Source organism: Aedes aegypti, chromosome 1 (assembly GCF_002204515.2).
Source record: "Aedes aegypti strain LVP_AGWG chromosome 1, AaegL5.0 Primary Assembly, whole genome shotgun sequence".
Classification (NCBI taxonomy): Eukaryota; Metazoa; Arthropoda; class Insecta; order Diptera; family Culicidae; genus Aedes; species Aedes aegypti.
The window spans coordinates 187,089,839-187,107,592 of record NC_035107.1 but is presented as its reverse complement, the minus strand read 5'-3'; the positions used below and the strand labels follow the sequence as shown (position 1 = coordinate 187,107,592).

The following is a 17,754-nucleotide window of genomic DNA, read 5'->3' as shown; positions in this document are numbered from 1 at the left end:
GGAGATGCAGAGGTATTCTCGGTCTCTATTAACAACAGTTGACAAACTAATATTCCTTCCCTTCCCCGATCACCGTAAGGACGTGGCGGGCGCCGTTATTGGCTTTTAAATTTTGAGCTCTCGATTTGTGCACATTGAGAATTGGTAAGGCCCCTTTCATTAAATCTCTGTGCAACTTCGATTATTCTGGTCAATCACCGAGTAGCAACTACGTCTATACTCATGCTCATTCTCGACTGAAAACGAACATCTTTTCGCACTCGCATTACGCAAACTGGACACGATTGATCTTGATTCCGTCGCCAGCCCGAAATGGGCATGCAACAGAATTAAAAGACCACACACTACTGAGTCGCTCCGCATTTTTAGCACACGTACAACCTGTTTTTACAAAAATCGCTATAGAAGGTTTAACTGTATTGGCCAAACTGTTCCATATTCGCTGAAGTAGTTTTTTTTTTATTTTTTTTATCTATTAGCGGCGTAATAATAACAATAAAACTTTTTCTCTAAATTGATGAATTGATTCTTAACGGCAGAAACATAGTCAATAATTTGGATTTCGAAGCTTGTAAGTATTAAGAACACATATATACTTAAGCAGAATAAGTGAATAATAAATGATTTTTATCTATAATCTACAATAAAACGATGGAAACATCAAAGGTAAAAATATATTAACGATTACCGATTACTTTCTAACTTTTTGCATTTGTGGAGCCGAAAGTTTAACCTTGCCTGGAATATTACGAGCCAGAGTCTCATCCTTAACAGCCTTCAGCAAATCCTTTTCACGATTTGTACACTGTTTGTCTTTGAGGAAAATTTGCAGAGCCATTTTGCTAGCTTTGCCTCTCTTACCGGTTCCTGGGGTCAATTTAACTTTGAACTTGTAGTTATGCAACGATTGATAAGGCGCAACAACAGGAATTGCAAACAACAGCTCGTCCTCCTCCATCGGTTGTCCGGTTAACGAATCCAACATATCCACATCAGCCGCAGCTGGAGTATCGTCACCGAATTCTTCAAACTCTCCAGGTTTAAGACGCGGCTGGGGCTTCTTTCCGGGGTATTTTTTCTGATCACTACCGCCTGCCTCTTCTTCCTTTTGATTTTGAGTGTTTCGATTGCCCGCCGATTTAAGAATTTCCATCATCAAGTTACGCTCTTCTTCGTCTTGATCCTTGTATTTTTCCTTGATTTTTCTCATCTTGGCCTTTTGACCACGCTTTAGTTGACCTTGTTTCTGCGGTTCTTCTTTTTTGTTTCTAGCTGCCGCTTCCTCTAAAGCCCTTTCCTTATCCTTGGCTTTTTGCTTACTCTTTTGGATTTGTTTCTTACGCGGTGGAGCTGGAGTTATGATGAAAGGCTTGTTATCACCCAGGAAAATAACATTTTCCGAATCTGGTTCAGAGGTCAATCGTTTCAGAACCGGATCTGACTGAACTGATACCTTTCCAGTGTCGTGCTCGACTTTGACATGCGTATCCGGAAACTTCGGACCTTCGCTATCATCTGTATCCGAATCTGACACAGCTCCTTGCTTTTCGATGTCATCTTCTTCTTTGTTCAACGAAAGTAGTTTCACTTGCTCCTCAACATCTTCCCGGGTTTCTGGATTTTCAGGAGCATCTTTCTCATCGTGATCTGATTCTCCCTCTTCTAGAAGTATTTCCTGGTCAGGAGCTTCAGATACTTCAGAACGGTCCTCCTTGCTCATTATCGATTCTTCGTCGAAAGTACGAACTTTTCTTTCGCCCTTATGCCGTTCAATGGAGCTCTCCTCCAGTTTGAACATAAAGCTCAAGCCCAGTACTAAATGGCAAGGAGGTAAAAAGTTCTTCTTTCCTCGTATCATGAAGCTTCCTGTAGTCAAATACTCTCCAGTTGGTGCGGTTTTACTAACTTGCTCACTCTTGACCCAATATGCGCTAGTTACGACCTTGGCATCCCAAGCGACACTGTACGAGATAGCCATTGTTCCTGCCTCGAGCAACGTCTTTGGCGGAATATCTTCTCCGGAAGGATTTTTGATTATAACACTTGAAGCGCCTTGGATTTCAGCATGCACGTAGATGTCAGATGGACGCATATAACGTTTTACAATCAACTCATTCTGCTGCTGGTCTCGGCCACCAATTACTAAGTAATTCTCCGAGCTGATAAACCAGTAGAATTTTTCGAACCAGTAGACTTTACGAGCCTTCGAGATGGTTGTCTGTGTCCGGACGTCCTTCAAAGTTTGCATTGTTTTCTTTTCGGCGTTTTTTAAGGCTTTTGAAGAGGATTCGATTGTTTTCTGCTCTTTGCGAGCGGCAAAGCGACGTTGGTCATAGTAACGACGGGCATTGGCAAAAGCCGTCATGGCCAGATCAACATCAACTACCATCGGTTCCAGCTTTCCCTCTCCATCCTCACGTTCGTCTTCGTCATCGTCGTCTTCAAAATCTTCGTCCAGTGCTCCGTACGGGTCTTTCAGCATCAAAGAAATGTGGTTTATCTCCAATTTGAGCTGTTTGATGCACGATGCTACGGGATCGTTGTTTGCTTGAGCAGCTTTGACCAGGTCCTGGATGTCCGACCATGACATTTGGGAAGCCAAAGCGCTTTGAACCGCCAAAATGGCGCTGTCCACCAGATTTTGATTTCTAGTGATTAGTTCCGCCTTTTTACGATCCTCTAATTGTGCTTTTGTTAGGTCCTCTAATCTTTTGGCATGATCCGTGCGGACGTTGGATAACTTCTTAAGAGCTTCCCGCTCTTGAGCGAAAGCCTACAAAGAAACGTATAAATAACCAGAGCGTTAACGAATAATGGATACTAAAATAAAAAAAATGATTATAAATAATTATAAAGATTATAAATTTTCATTTTACCATTATTATGGATTGTGATTATTGATTAACCTACGAGCTGTTGTACTTTGAACAACAGTTGTGACTTAGGGGTCATGCACAAATTATGTCACGCTCCAAGAAGGGGGAGGGGGTCAAGCCAAACGTGACAAGCCTTACAAAATTTTCGAAGGACCCATACAAAAAGCGTGACAAAGGGGGGAAGGGGGTCGAAAAAGTTGAAATTTAGCGTGACATAATTTGTGTACCATCCTTTGTATGCTAAGATTTTATTCCATGCTCACTAGCGTCATCTGTCACAACTTTGCCAAAGACGCCATCTTTCTAAGTAGTCAGGCTCCTGGAATATTCGCAAAACCATGCGTCGTCAAACAATTAGATTTTGAAGCAAATGATAAACGATTAAAACCGTAATTTTTAAGAAATATTTAATTATTAGATGCATATTTGTTAAGGGGCCTTCCTTAGCCGAGTGGTTAGAGCCCGTAGCTACAAAGCAAAGCCATGCTGAAGGTGTCTGAGTTCGATTCCCGGTCGGTCCAGGATCTTTTAGTAATGGAAATTTCCTTGACTTCCCTGGGCATAGAGTATCATCGTACCTGCCGCACGATACACGAATGCGAAAATGGCAAATTTGGCAAAGAAAGCTCTCAGTTAATAACTGTGGAAGTGCTCATAAGAACACTAAGCTGAGAAGCAGGCTCTGTCCAGTGAGGACTTTAATGCCAAGAAGAAGAAAAAGAAGCATATTTGTCTTTGAAATTCATGAACAAGTGGATTGGATGTTAAGGAATCGCCATATCGATTACTATTGATTAATTTTTGTTGTCAAAGGATGTTCAATAGCCTGGGACACGGTTATATAAAAAATTTAGATTTTCGCTCCAGTCCACTTTTAGGATTGCATTCAGGTCCCATAATTACTGTGCAAAATTTCAGGTCGATCGGTGAAACTATATTTACGCGCCGCCATTCAAAGTTTCTATGGAATTTACTATGGGAAAACTTACTTTTGCAAAGAAAAATCGCCAGAGGTCGTCCATTGTCCTCTATAAAAACACAGATCTCGACTGGTTTAAGCCGTAATAGACAACCCTAGTTGAGTAAAACTGAGCGGATATCTCTTCATCGCAAAAGGGGTCGATATGACGAGATACTAACCATCTCATTGAGCAACGTTGTGGTACAAAATAGGCAACAGTGCGACGCTAAAAATAAAATCTCTCACTGTTGTTCGTAGGCATGCTTAGGAGAGTCGAATTGGGCATCTCAGAGAGCCGAAGGAGGTGTAGGGTTTTGAAGGAGAATATGGGGTCGTGACAGACTTTGGTTTCAGGTTGGCCGATTGCGCTGCAGAATCGTTACCCGTTCTGTGGCGTAATTGGTTAACGCACCCCTTCTAGCATATTTTGAGTCGTGGGATCTTTTTGGAGTATACTTGTAGAAAATGAATTTCTATTATTTCGAGAGAAAAAGCTTTTTAGAAAGCATACTTTTGATTTATATGCTTTATAATCAGACTAAAATGTTCGCTAGTTAAGGTATTACACTAGTTTCTTGAAGTTTAGTTATATGATTCTATGTGAGATCTTAATATAATTTCTAAGGCCCTTCCTTTGCTGAGTGGTTAGAGCCCGTAGCTACAAAGCAAGACCAAGCTGAGGGTCGTGGGTTCGAATCCCACCGGTCGAGGATCTTTTCGGATTGGAAATTTTCTCGACTTCCCTGGGCATAGAGTAGCATCGTACCTGCCACACGATATACGAATGCAAGAATGGTCAATTGGCAAAGAAAGCTCTCAGTTAATAACTGTGAAAGTGCTCATAAGAACACTAAGCTGAGAAGCAGGATCTGTCCCAGTTGAGACGTAACGTCTGTTCGCGCACAGAGCGAATGTTTGTGAATATTTTAACAGTTATCACTCTATCGCATTACACCCTATTATTGAAATACGCACTACCCATCCGAATGGCAATGATTATGTATTGGCTGGCGGCTGATGAGCGAAGAGCGGCGGCTAATCAAACCAGCAGATGCGACGACCAACATCACCCGGACTGTGCATCGAAGGATACGCGACGAACATGTAGGAACATGTTTGCTATGTTCCACCGACCAATAGCAACGAGGTTTGCACGGATTGGTGGGTGGCGATTCGTGGAATGCTATAGGGTAAATCGCCAAATGTTGAACGGTTAAGATAGACGTTTTTTTGTTATTTGATTTTCATGGAAATGTTGATAGAAAGGTTGTTAAAATAGCATTCAACACCGTAGACGATTGTTTAAAATTATTTCTGTAACATTTTTAGCACGGTAATGTCCATTTTTAATTGAAAAAATATATATTAAAAAAGATAGTTCTATACCCAATTGTTGAACACATACATAACCCATTTTATCCTAATGTTGAACGATTGTCGCTAAATGTTGACCGTTTTACTCCCGCATTCATTCAACTTGCAAGTTCGCGCCCCTCGTCGGTTGTGAGGCCAGGGTTAGGTCCGCGAAGCACTTTCCATGACCACTCTGGGCTGAAACGGAAGTGAATCGTCCCCTACGACACTCCATAGACTTTAGCGGCTTCTCCTAATGTACATTATTTTCGACATTACAACATCAATCGCGAGATTGAGGTTATACTCCGGATAAATCGGCTGCCGATGCGTAATTTCAATCATGGTGTAAACAAACAAACGGTGATGGCATTGATTCCATAGTGAAGATAGTGAAATTCGAAAAAAAAAATAATCAGAATGGCTATGGGAATGGGATGCAATTAATTATACTTTTCTGAATCGCGTTTTTCACCATTGCAACATACACCATTACAGGATTTTTTATAATAATTATTCAACAGATATTTAAAGCAAAAAACAATACTATATTGTGTATAGGTGTTTGGTACGAAAATAAAAAATCTGGCAATACTGTTGATGAAACCAAGCCTTTCATGTTATGCTAGTGTTCAACAAAAGGAAAATGTACGTGAAACGAAAGTGCAATTGAAAATGATTTTATGTAATTAATAGATACGAGTAAATTGAACGGATGTTTAGAAAATAACTAAAGTAGACTTTTACTGATATCGTGAATAGGTGCCTAACCCAATATACGTAGTATGTTTTACCACACAGTTTATTTCATAGCAGCCCCAGCTTAAGTTATTTTTTAAGAGAATTGAAATTTTCGATCCACCTACCGATAAAAATTTTCAATAAATATTTCGTTTCAGAAATTGATGTGCTAATTAAATTTATTGTGTCCAATAGTACAGCTAACTTACAAAATAATCTGTATAATTTATTGAAACTGTTTGAAAATGGTTCAATTTCCTGTTTTAACATAGTTTGTACAGATCGTTCAACATTTGGGTAGCGTTCAACAATTAGCGAATTACCCTACCTATAAGTGAATGAGTTTGTTTGTGAACGATCAGTTTTCATTAAGCCATCAGTGAATAAACATCGGGAGAAGTAAAGTAAAGATTTTTATTTTCTTGGACAGCCGAATTAAAAATAGCCGAGTTGTTTAGAAAATATTTACTGAGTCGAGCTATCGTGAACTGCTGTTCCCGCTGGCACTCGAAAGAGGAAAGAGTTGCTCATCCGTCAAGTGTCCGTGATCGGAAAACGTCAGAAAGAAGATCCACGGGTGGCAGTTGCCATGCGCCCGTGGTTCCTGTGGATGCACTATGGGACCTAGTGAGCTGAATAATTAAAAAAAAACTTATTTATCGAAGTGCTGATGAAGTAGTAGTGGGTATTGTCGACAAAACGTTCAAAGATCTCATTTGGGAATCATTGAATTTGGTGGTTACGATTTTCATAAACCATTGCCGTAATGCCAGATCATGGAGAACCCACATATGAACTTGATTTAATTCGATTATGGCGAACGAATGTAGACCTTTTTTAAAAAAAAAAAATTCAAGATTGAGTTAGGAATCTTAAGGCATACGAGTTTTAAATATTTGATTTGGGCTTCGTAGCCGTGCGGTTAGTGTTACCAAGCAATTAGCCGCATCGACTCAAGAAGTGTGGATTCGATTCCCACTTCAGTCCGGAAAACTTTTCGTTAGAAATGTAATTCGGCTGTTCCACTGGGCATTGCATGCTAGTCCGTTATCTAGTGTGGTGCTTCCTTCAAAGGGCAAATCGTCCACTGGAAGCATTAAAGTGTCGGTTTCTTTTTAATAAATGCCAACTAGTGATACTATTTTATACTAATCAGGTATGCTAATAATTGCTCTTGGATTTACTAGCAATTTCACTGAAAACACAGCATGCTATTTGATATTCAAGCTAAAGCCTGATTCGCTGCTGACAAGTAATTTCTCGGCCTATCTTGATGCATGGGGAATTTCTGCAAGGAATCGATCAAGAATGCGCTTTTTTCTGATCACAGTACGCAGTTGAAGAGAGCTGTCAGTTCAAATGGGAGTCGCTGTAGAAAATTTCTGAAAGGAATCGGCGAGAAATTTCTTTAGCGATTCCTTTTCAGTAGCAAATCAGGCTCAAGTATGCTGTTTCGCTCAAGAAAAGTAAAGAAATTTCTTGACTGAATGGGTCAAGGAATTTCCTATAGAGAGCTCGATTTGAAATGACATTTCTTCTCAAGTGCGTACTGCGATCAAAGAAATGTGATTTTCTTTACCATTTCTTGGAAGAATTTTTTCACGCATCGAAATAGGCGATTACTTTTCTTGTCAGTAGCAAACCAGCCTTCATCCTGGACTATGTGAGTTTTTAATTGTAATGCTCCTCCTACTGGCAACATACACTGTAAACTCGACATTACCCTTTAATGTGGGAAAAATACCCATTTTTTCTTGATATATGGAAATGTCAAAATAAAGAGTACTTTCAAATTTTGAATACAGGGTATTTTTCTCCCATTTCGAAGTTCGAAGCATTTACCCATTAAAGGGTGAAAATTTTCTTGAAAGATTCAGATAAATCATTTATGGCCCAAGAACGAACATTGTGGAGGAAAATAAAGGAAAGAGCATTAACGATACTGCCAAATGTAAGTAAAATTACTGAATTCTAAAACTATAAGTCCTAATCGACAAAAATGATTGTTTTCAGGAAGCGTTTGGTTTTGCGTATAAATTTTCGGATCGAAGACGAACTTAGGAGGCAACAAATCTCCCATTACCAGATCTCCTGCTTTTTCAACGGGAACGCCTGCAATGGGACTACATTGACCAGTCCTCAAGTAACCAAATGATGCAGGACACAACCCTAAGAGCGACATTTCGGATTTGCTCCCAGCTGACGAAATTTACCAGGAAAAGGATACCTCCTTCGAAGAAGAGAAGCTCAATCAAAGTTTTTTTATTCAAACAACATTCAATAAATATCTACATATAAATGAGCCTAACGTATAGAGTTTGTTGTTTTAATTTATAATTAAAATTGGTTTAGAAGTATGAAATTATGAACAAATAAAACAGAGTGAAATTTATCCTTTTTGCTGAACAGCTTATTTTGAATAAAGGGTAAAATTTACTCGTTGATTTGACGTACAAGCCCTTTACTCTTTAATGAGTACAGGCCCTTTACTCTTTTTATGAGTTAAACTAGTTTCTCTCAAACAGGGTACTTTTTTACCCTTTAAAGGGTACTTTGAGCTTACAGTGTATGGAACCAACTGAAAAAGCATGTTGTAGCCGTCGAACAAATGCACAACATTGCCAAAGACACTAGTCTTCTAACATAACTCAAACTTGACATATATAGGTTTGAAATATTTGATGGTCACTAGCGCCTCCTAGTGGCAATTTTTTTATTTGAGCAGACATGCAGCGTATAGCCCTTGATTCAATGCGCAACATTCTTCCAAATCCTAAGCATCTTGAGATATAGAACGGCATAACAAATATGTAAGCTCCATGTAGTACATTTTCTAAGCTAGCGCCATCGTACGGTAAAATCCCAAACTAACCAATGTGCACTATTACGGTCCTTTCCCTGACGCAAATCTTCTCCGAAGAAAGTATGCTTCTATATATGTATAACTGTTTCTGAGATAAAATAATCCAAAGTTTCGAGAATTCGCTGTTTTTACACCTTTATTCACAATATCCCCGCGATAAACCGCCCTTTTTCAATTTTCTTATATTTTTTAAATAAAACTCAATCAAATTCGCTTTCTAAAACTGCATAAAAATCCATTTGTATTTCGCGAAATTACTGCGATTTGAAATTGGGGTTAATATGACCCCAAACACAGACAATAGTACGTTTCACAAAAAATATACCCTAAAAAACTATTTTTCAAGATAATTGGAAAAACTCCTTTTGTAAATCAAAAAACTTGCGGAAACTCATCAGCGTGTGAAAAATATTCCAAATCGGTTCACTAACAAAAAAGTTACAGCCTCGTTAAGGCCCAAGTAAAAAAAGTCAAAAATGAAAAAGCAGTTTTCTCTTTTTGAATTGATAAATCAAAGAAAATGAAAACACACAGTTCTTTTATTTTCCAAATAAAAAGGCTGTGTGTTTTTATTTTCATCAAATTGTTGTTTTAAAAGGAGAAAACTGCTTTTTCAGTTTTGACTTTTGTGCCATTTTGTCTTGCGCCTTAAAGTGCTCTGGGGCAGGCTTTCGGAATGTACAGCCACGACACGACAGCAACTGAAAACACCGAACCGAAAGTCGGTGTGTGTTTTCACTGACTCTTGCTGCTGTACGTTTCGCACGAAACATGGAATGTAATGGCAACCAGACACACACGCATGAATGTTGCCTGTATTGGAACAGTTGCTGCCTAACGAACTCAGCTGACAGCATTCGTGATCATGCCGTAGCGAGACAAACGGGATTTTCACATTGCAGTCACCGAAGGGCTTTGACAGTGTTCGGCTGCTCGAGCCTGCTGTCGTGGGCTGTCATGAAACTTGGGATTCACGCTAAACATTTTACACATAAGATTACAATAGTATACAAAAGTGTGGATATTAACATAATTTGAGTAAAATGATTTGATAATCATTGACAATATAATTATGTTCAAAACTATGTTCGTCTTGTGGTTGCAATGCAGAGTGAATATAGAGCAAACATTTTGAAGATTCAAAACAATACGTGTGAAAAAGTTTAAGCGTGACGTATCGCATTGCGCAAAATACAGAACACGAGAGGCCCCGACTGCATATTCATTTTGCCAGTACGACGCTCGGGTGTACGAGACATGATATGAATGAACAACCGAGCTTGTCATCGGCAGACGAACACTCTACAGGCAATGTGATCAAACTGCCGTGTGCTGTAAAAGATGGCATCGTTACATGTCGCATGACCCCTGCCACAGTGAGCAAAGCACCAGTCAACCAAGCGGCTGCCCCCAGGTTGAAGCTTCCGCCGATTGTGGTGAATTACTCTTTCGGCGATTTGCGGAAAAAGATCTACGAGGCGAACGTCAAGCCGATCTTCAAGATCACCCGATTCGGGATTAAAGAGACCTGCAGCACCGAAGTGGAACACGCCAAAGTGATTTCCCTCCTGGCGGTAACGGAGGCGAACCCACGACCGTGTGGGTTCTCGTCCAGTCAAGGTGGTTCTGAGCGGGCTTCCCAACGTTTTCCCTGATACACTTAAGGATCAACTGAAGCTCGAAATCGGTGTGGAGCCGCTCGCAGTGTACAGAATGACGCGCCGTGCTGAAGGAAATTTCAAAGTCAAGGACACGCAGTACCTGATCCATTTCCCGAAGGGATCGACGACGCTGAAACAGCTGCAACAAGTCAAGCAGCATTGTGGTACAATGGGATCGGTACCGCCAACGGAAAAATGACGTGACACATTGCCAAAACTGTCTCCACTTTGGCCATGGCTTACGTAATTGCCATATGTACAGCAGGTGCAATCGTTGCGGCGCTACCCACCCCACTGATGAATGTGAACAAGTTGCTACTTCGATGCCCCGATGTGCTAACTGCCAAGGTCAGCATCCAGCTACTGATCGCTCGTGCCCGAAACGCGCCGAATTTCTACAGATCCGGAAACAGGCATCATCCATGAACCAACCAGGAAGGAAGCCATCGAAGCTACAGGAGTAAACTCCTGAGTCGTTCCCACCCCTAGGAAGGAAGCAAGGCGCAAATGCGAAAAGCGAAAACCACCAATGGCAAGCTACTCCCCCTGCTGCATTCCGGACCTTTGCAAGTGTAGTCACCGATCCTCCCCCCACCTTCCACTCAGCTGTTCTCCACAGCCGAACTCATGAGCATTTTCATGGAGATCACTGCGGCTTGTTACACTTGCCGCACAAAAGCTGAACAGCTGAATGCTCTGGCCAACATTGTTATCAAGTATGGACCATAGCCCCTTCAAAATACTAAATTGGAATGCTCGCTCCATTCGAGCGAAAAAGTTAGAGCTTAGCGCGTTTCTTAAAGAGCATGACATTGATGTGGGCATAATAACGGAGACCCACGACCCACCTTACACTGAAGGATGCATTCTCGATCCAGGAATACAGCACCATTCGATTGGACCGAGTCAGCTCAGCAGGAGGAGGAGTTGCTATAATAGTGAAAAACGGAGTAAGTTTATCTTTGATGCCGCACCTAAACACCACGGTTATAGAGTCTATCGGAGTGGAAGTAGCAACGTCCATTGGCGTTGTGGCGATTGTTGCAGCATATTGCCCTAAACAATGTCAAGATAAAAGCGGTACATCACAACAGTGTAAGAATGATCTCGCTAAAATCACCAGGACCAACACCAAACTAATTGTTGGTGGAGACCTAAATGCGCGGCATGAACTCTGGGGTAATCATCGGAGGAACAAGAATAGATGTCTTCTCTTCAATCTTCTTCAACTGGGATACTACACCGTTGAACATCCAGACAATCCCACTTACATCTCACAAGCTGGAATACCTTCGACGTTGGACGTCTTCCTGACGAATCACGCGATAACCAAACCAGTCACTATCAACGACCTTAGCTCTGATCATCTGCCGGTGGTGTGTGAAATAGGCGCTACTCCGTCGGCTGCTCCCCTTCGACAACTGAAAGACTACCATCGAGTGAACTGGGTGAGTTTACAGCGAACAGTGGACAACCTTATTGAGGAGGATCCAGTCATCGATACCACGGAAGACATCGACGGTGTTATTGAGGCGCTCCAGACCGCTATCAACCCGGCTGATGAAAGATGTGTACGGAGGGTTCCTGTAAGGGGTGAGTAGGGTAACAGTCGTATTTTGGACCCCCTAAGGAAGTGATTTTAGTTTTTTGTCCCAATTAATTAATTGCAAAGCGTAACTAAGTCAAAGAACATGCCAAAATGTAGAGATAAAAATACCCATACGGTTATGTAGAATACAAGAAACGTCAAAACTAGGGTAACCAATATAATTTGGACCCCTATATATTTTGGACCCCTTGGCCATTTTCCTGTAAATTTCCCAGTTTAAATCGAAAGACCAACTCAATTTGCATGCTATTTAGGAAGATAGGACTATTCCGCACTTGCATCAACCGTTTGTACAAAGAAAATGTGTTTATTTTATCTGAAATTAATTTAATTTAATCGGTGCATCCATGCAACCGTTACACCACGTTACACACAGAAATTGAAGCCGTCAGAAATTTTTCAAATGTAAACAAAAACTGTTTTCAAATTTCTGGACAAACAGCGTAGAATTTCTTTGGGGAACTTGCAGAACTTCTTAAACTTGATAAAAAAATATCAAGTCATTGCGCTGAATAAGCACATTAAAGACCGCATGGAGATAATTAGGAACAAGAATTTTGAAAGAGTTCTCCAAAGTCTGGACGAACGCTCCAGACCGTTCTGGAAATTATCTAAAATTCTTAAAAATAAGCCGAGGCCTATCCCTCCACTCAAAACTCAAAATTCTCTACTGATTACTCCTGCGGAAAAAGCTGAAGCAATTGGCCAGCACCTGGTAACGTCGCACAATCTAGGTTCAACTATCGCTAGTCCTCTTGAAAATAGAGTCACTGATTGTATTACCCATTTGGAAACCGTTCCTTGTGTTGTTCCCCAAGAAGCCAGAGTTACCCCTGAACAGGTTTGCCAAGCAGTAAAGGGCCTCAAGAACATGAAAGCTCCGGGTCTTGACGGGATTTTCAATCTAGTACTCAAAAGGATGAGTAATAAAGTGTATACGTTACTAAGCAATGTATTTAACAAATGCTTGGAGCTCCATTACTTTCCCTCCAAATGGAAGCTCGCCAAAATCATCCCAATACTCAAACCTGGCAAAGATCCTACGTCCCCGAGTAGCTACCGGCCAATAAGTCTCTTGTCTTCTTTGAGCAAACTGTTCGAAAAACTCATCCTGTCTCGTCTCATAGTCGTGGTAGAAGAAAATAACATTATGTTACCTGAAAAATTTGGCTTTCGCGACCATTCCACATCCCATCAACTGCTCCGATCATATCAGATCAATATCAGATCAAACAAAGCTGTATCCAAGTCGACTGCCATGGTGTTATTAGATGTTGAGAAAGCATTTGATAACGTATTGCACGACGGCTTGGTTTACAAGCTTGTTAAGGTGATTATAGAACGAAGCCACACCTCAAATTTTCAAGAGCAAAAGACTTGAGAACCAGACAGCGCTCCGCTTTGAAAATTTATCCCATTGGTCACCACCAGCAAGCAAGCAATTTAATTGGTTTTCAACGCGATCTGTTGTAAGATTCTCCAGTCTTGTGCACTTGAAAATTCAAAGTTTGGCTTCGTTTTATAATCACCTTAATCTGAACATACCATCATACCTGGTGAAAATTATACAAAACTACCTCAGTCAAAGGCATTTCAAGGTTTCACTGAATGGCCGGGAATCTAAATAGTTCCCCATTCCAGCAGGCGTTCCTCAGGGTAGTCTGCTGGGCCCGATTCTGTATAACATATATACATCTGACATACCGAGACTTCCTGACGGAAGCGGTCTTTTCCTGTTTGCAGACGATACTGCAATCACCGTCAAGGGCCGAGCTCCAAAGGAACTCAAAAATAAACTTCAGCGAAGCTTGGATGCCTTTGCAGATTATGCAAAAACATGGAAGATCAAAATAAATTCTTCCAAAACACTGGCCATCATGTTTTTGTACAAGCAATCTTCAAAGTTAAAACCGGCAGGTGATTGCAAAGTAGTTATGGAGGGATCTATAATTGAATGGTCGCCTGAAGTTGTCTATCTAGGAGTTTTGTATGATGAGAAACTTCTCTTCCGCTCTCATGTTGATAAAATCGACAAAAAGTGCTCAGTGTAGGTTAGGGCTCTGTATCCCCTTATCAATCGGAAATCCAGGCTGTCTAAAACAAACAAATTGGCAGTTTATAAACAAATCATTTTGCCAATTATTGATTATGCTATTCCGGTGTTGGAATCGTGCGCTTACACTCATAAGCGAAAAATTCAAATCGTTCAAAACAAAACATTAAAAATGATTTTAAACTTACCCCTACATACCCCAACGATGGAAGTACACGAACAAGCTGTGATTGATCTAATAGAGGATCGCATTAGGAAATATGTAAATAAGTTTAGGAACAAATGCGATATCTCTGAATATGATTTAGTTAATTCCTTGTACAATTTGTAAATAATAGTTTTAGGTGTATGTGTATGTAAATATTGTAAATAGTAGTTGTTTACCCTCTCTTTCCCATGGTAGCACAGGTGATTCACCGATTTTCAACGAACGCGGGCTAAACCGAATTGGTACGAGTAGCTCAATAATAATTGGAATAAGTTTATACGCTCATTTGTCTTATCAAACATCGAAATAAGTGACCTAAGGGTCAAACTATTGATAAACAATCAACTAACTATTGAAAAACAATCAAATTTTTTTTATTGTGGTTTTGAATAATATAGCTTATTTGGAACAACTTTTGTTCAAGCACTTTTTTAGAAACGCTATTTTGATAGTTAAATTGTCGAACAAAGCTGTGGGAAAGAAAGGGTTAAGGTTTCAAAATCAAATCGCCTAGTCGATAAATGGTCAAACATGCAAACGAGCAAGTGATAAACATGTATTTGAACACAAATTTAATCAGAGCTGAAAAGTAAAACTGAATCTCTCGAATGTGAAATAATGTAATACAAACACAATATTGAATAAAAGTAGACTGTCATAGATAGTTCATTCAAAAGGCTGTCATGGGAAGCAGTTGATGACAGTCGTCGAAATACTGTCGTGAGGCGGTACATTTGGGAAGCCTGCTCTGGGGTCATATTGACCCCAAACACAGACAAAGGGTTAAAGTTTCAGTAATCTGTTAAGTTGTTTTGATATATTTATCTAAGAACAGCCTTCTAATAAAAAAGAGAAAATTCCTGTTGAAATTAGTAGCAGCTGTAATCAACACAGCAAAGCTTCAAAATATCGAAAGCTAAAAAGCGCACGTTTTTCGAGCTCTGACCCAGAGTGCATTACACATGCATCTAAAAACTTACCTTCAAATCAATTTTTTGTCCCTCCAAAGTGGAATAAAACTCATCCACAGCAGCCGTGAAGCTATCAAACTCCTTGACAGGATCTTCCTTATATTGATTATACAGGAAAGGGTGATACTCCAAGTTGGTGAAATAAAACTCTTCTTGCTCTTTGTCCTTCGCGGGCTTCAACTCTTTCTTTTGTATGATGAATCCTCTGGATGGTTCCTTCATTGCTTTCCGCAGCATTGTTTCGGCATCGTTTATCGCACACATCAATGCGGTCATGTCCTCTTCGATGTTGAAGACTTTTGAAAATTCTTTTGCGATTGCCTTTTGTTTTTTCTTGGCTTTTTTCGGCACTTCCGCCATCGCTTCGGCCGGCAGTTCCCCACCAATACGACATCCGTAAAGGCCATATTTATGCAGCACATGGTCGATCACCGATGCACCGTATTCCAATATGGGATTCAGTGCTGTTCTCAAAGTATCTCCGGGATGGGCTTTCGCAATTGTCTCCTTGACCTTTTCCATTGCCGGAGGACCTTTGTCCTCTTTGGCTCGATCTGTTGGATATTTTTCCCGCACAGCGAACCTTACTTCCTCTCCTTCCACATGCGGACGCAAAATGTTCAAAATCTTCAAATCGCAATCCGTGAGCAAAATGTTTCCTCTGTCGTAAAGCTCAAGAATGACGTGATAAGCAGCTTCGCCCGTTCCGAATTGGAAATCCACGATACGGTCCACCCCCAGTTGCTTCATGTTTTCCAGTCTTTTGTTCTTCAAATGCTTTCTCAGTTTCATGGTAAAACCGGACGGAGCAACATTTTTAGGCCATTCGAAGGCGGTCGTGTGGAAGCGATTTCCTGACTCCAAGAGCAGGACCACTTTCTCTTCATTCCGAACCAGCCGAATCAAATACGTTTTGTTGTCGATGTCGTAGATTTGGTTCACTCGCATTCCGATGAGCCTGATTATAATTGAAGTGAAATTTAAAATCTTAAGATTTTAAAATGACTAAAATCTTACTTTTGAAGCTCCGTCACCGAGCAAACCACATCGTAGGTGTTGAATCTGGTTTTCGTCATGCTGCCCGATCAGGATCTGAAAAGTGACAAAAATGCTACGATTAGAAACGGAATTGAGGTTTCTTGTTGGGAAATTCTGATGAACGATTAGTTTCTTATCTTTTAGAGTAACTTACACGACTTTTTGCGGCGAAAATAATAAATTTCATTTGCGATTTCACGAAATCGCGTAAAGATTCTTCTGCTTTCCACTCTGCAAATGACACGCTTTTTATTTTGATAACGAGGGGCTAGCGGATGGTTACTTTTGTTTGACATATTTGTAACCCTTCATTCATTGAATCGCAAATCAGTCCTATGGGGATTTTTTTATTACCGTACGGGTTTGGGCCGAAGGGTCTCAGATTATCATGAAACTTTTTCCACAGGCAGGGCTCATGGATATATGAATAAAAAAAATTGAGAAAAATTCAGGGTCGCCTATTTTTCCGGAAAACTCAGGTGGAAATTTTTTGTTTTCCATTGACACTACTTGCTTTGAAAAATCATAACTCTAGAACGAAGCATCGTAGAAACAAAGTTTTTGTATGAAAATTTAAGCAAATTTTCTTAAAAATCCAATATGAAATATGAACTGGAAAAAGTTTTCCACAAAATTTTCCACCGTTGGGAAAATTCGTACAGAAAAGCCGGAAAAACTATGCCCGAACTCGTGGAAAATTTTCAAAAAAATATTTTCGAGAAGGTAATTTTATAAGCTTTAATCACTGAAATTTTTGGAATGCACTTTTTTTCGTTTTTGAGTTATGGCCAATTTTGTGAAAAATGTCCAGATGTGCCATATAAGACTTTTCTTTGAAAAATCATAACTCAAGAACGAAACATTGTAGAAACAAAGTTTTATATGAAAATTTAAGCAAATTTTCTCAGAAATCCAAAAAAATATGAACTGGAAAAAGTTTTCCACAAAATTTTCCACCGTTGGGGAAATTCATAAAGAAAAGCTGGAAAATCTATGCCCGAACTAGCGGAAATTTTGTAATAAAATAATTTTAAGAAAGAAACTTTATAAACTTCAATTCTGGTAACTTTTAGGATGTACTTTTCTTTAGTTCCTGATCTATGATCAATTTTGTAAAAAATGCAAAGATTTGCCATACATGCCTTTTCGTTTAAAAATCATGACTCAAGACTTATCATGACTTGTCGAACCGGATTCAAATTATCTCAAAAATATGAAATTTTTGAAATGGAATCAGTTTTCCAGGACATTTTTCACTGTTTATGAAAACAAATAATGAAAACCCGATTAGCTATTCCAGCTTTCAAACAAAGTATATTTGAAAAGAGCGATCAATAAGATCCAATCCTACAATATTTTTCAATACGCTCATTTTTCGTTCCTCAAACATGATCATGCTAATGAATCCAATCTTGCTTTC

The 17,754-nt window shown here is 39.9% G+C and overlaps 1 protein-coding gene across 1 annotated transcript; it reads right to left on the bottom strand.

Annotated features, from left to right (window-relative positions):
- Positions 1-593: 593 nt before the first annotated feature.
- Positions 594-16,603, bottom strand: LOC5569463 (nuclear export mediator factor NEMF homolog). Its single transcript, XM_021855188.1, has 4 exons — positions 16,489-16,603; positions 16,314-16,388; positions 15,306-16,254; positions 594-2,773 (listed from the first exon to the last, which is right to left on the bottom strand). The coding sequence occupies exons 2-4, from the start codon at positions 16,370-16,372 to the stop codon at positions 692-694; spliced, it is 3,090 nt and encodes a 1,029-aa protein (XP_021710880.1). The 5' UTR covers positions 16,373-16,388; positions 16,489-16,603; the 3' UTR covers positions 594-691.
- Positions 16,604-17,754: the final 1,151 nt, after the last annotated feature.

Bases quoted from the DNA above. Each gene is read 5' to 3' on its own strand.
- LOC5569463 (XM_021855188.1), bottom strand. From the start codon at position 16,372: ATGACGAAAACCAGATTCAACACCTACGATGTGGTTTGCTCGGTGACG. The intron at 16,255-16,313 runs GTAAGATTTTAG...AATTATAATCAG, and splicing joins TCGGTGACGGAGCTTCAAAA to GCTCATCGGAATGCGAGTGA. The intron at 2,774-15,305 runs GTAAGTTTTTAG...GTTTCTTTGTAG, and splicing joins GACAAAAAATTGATTTGAAG to GCTTTCGCTCAAGAGCGGGA.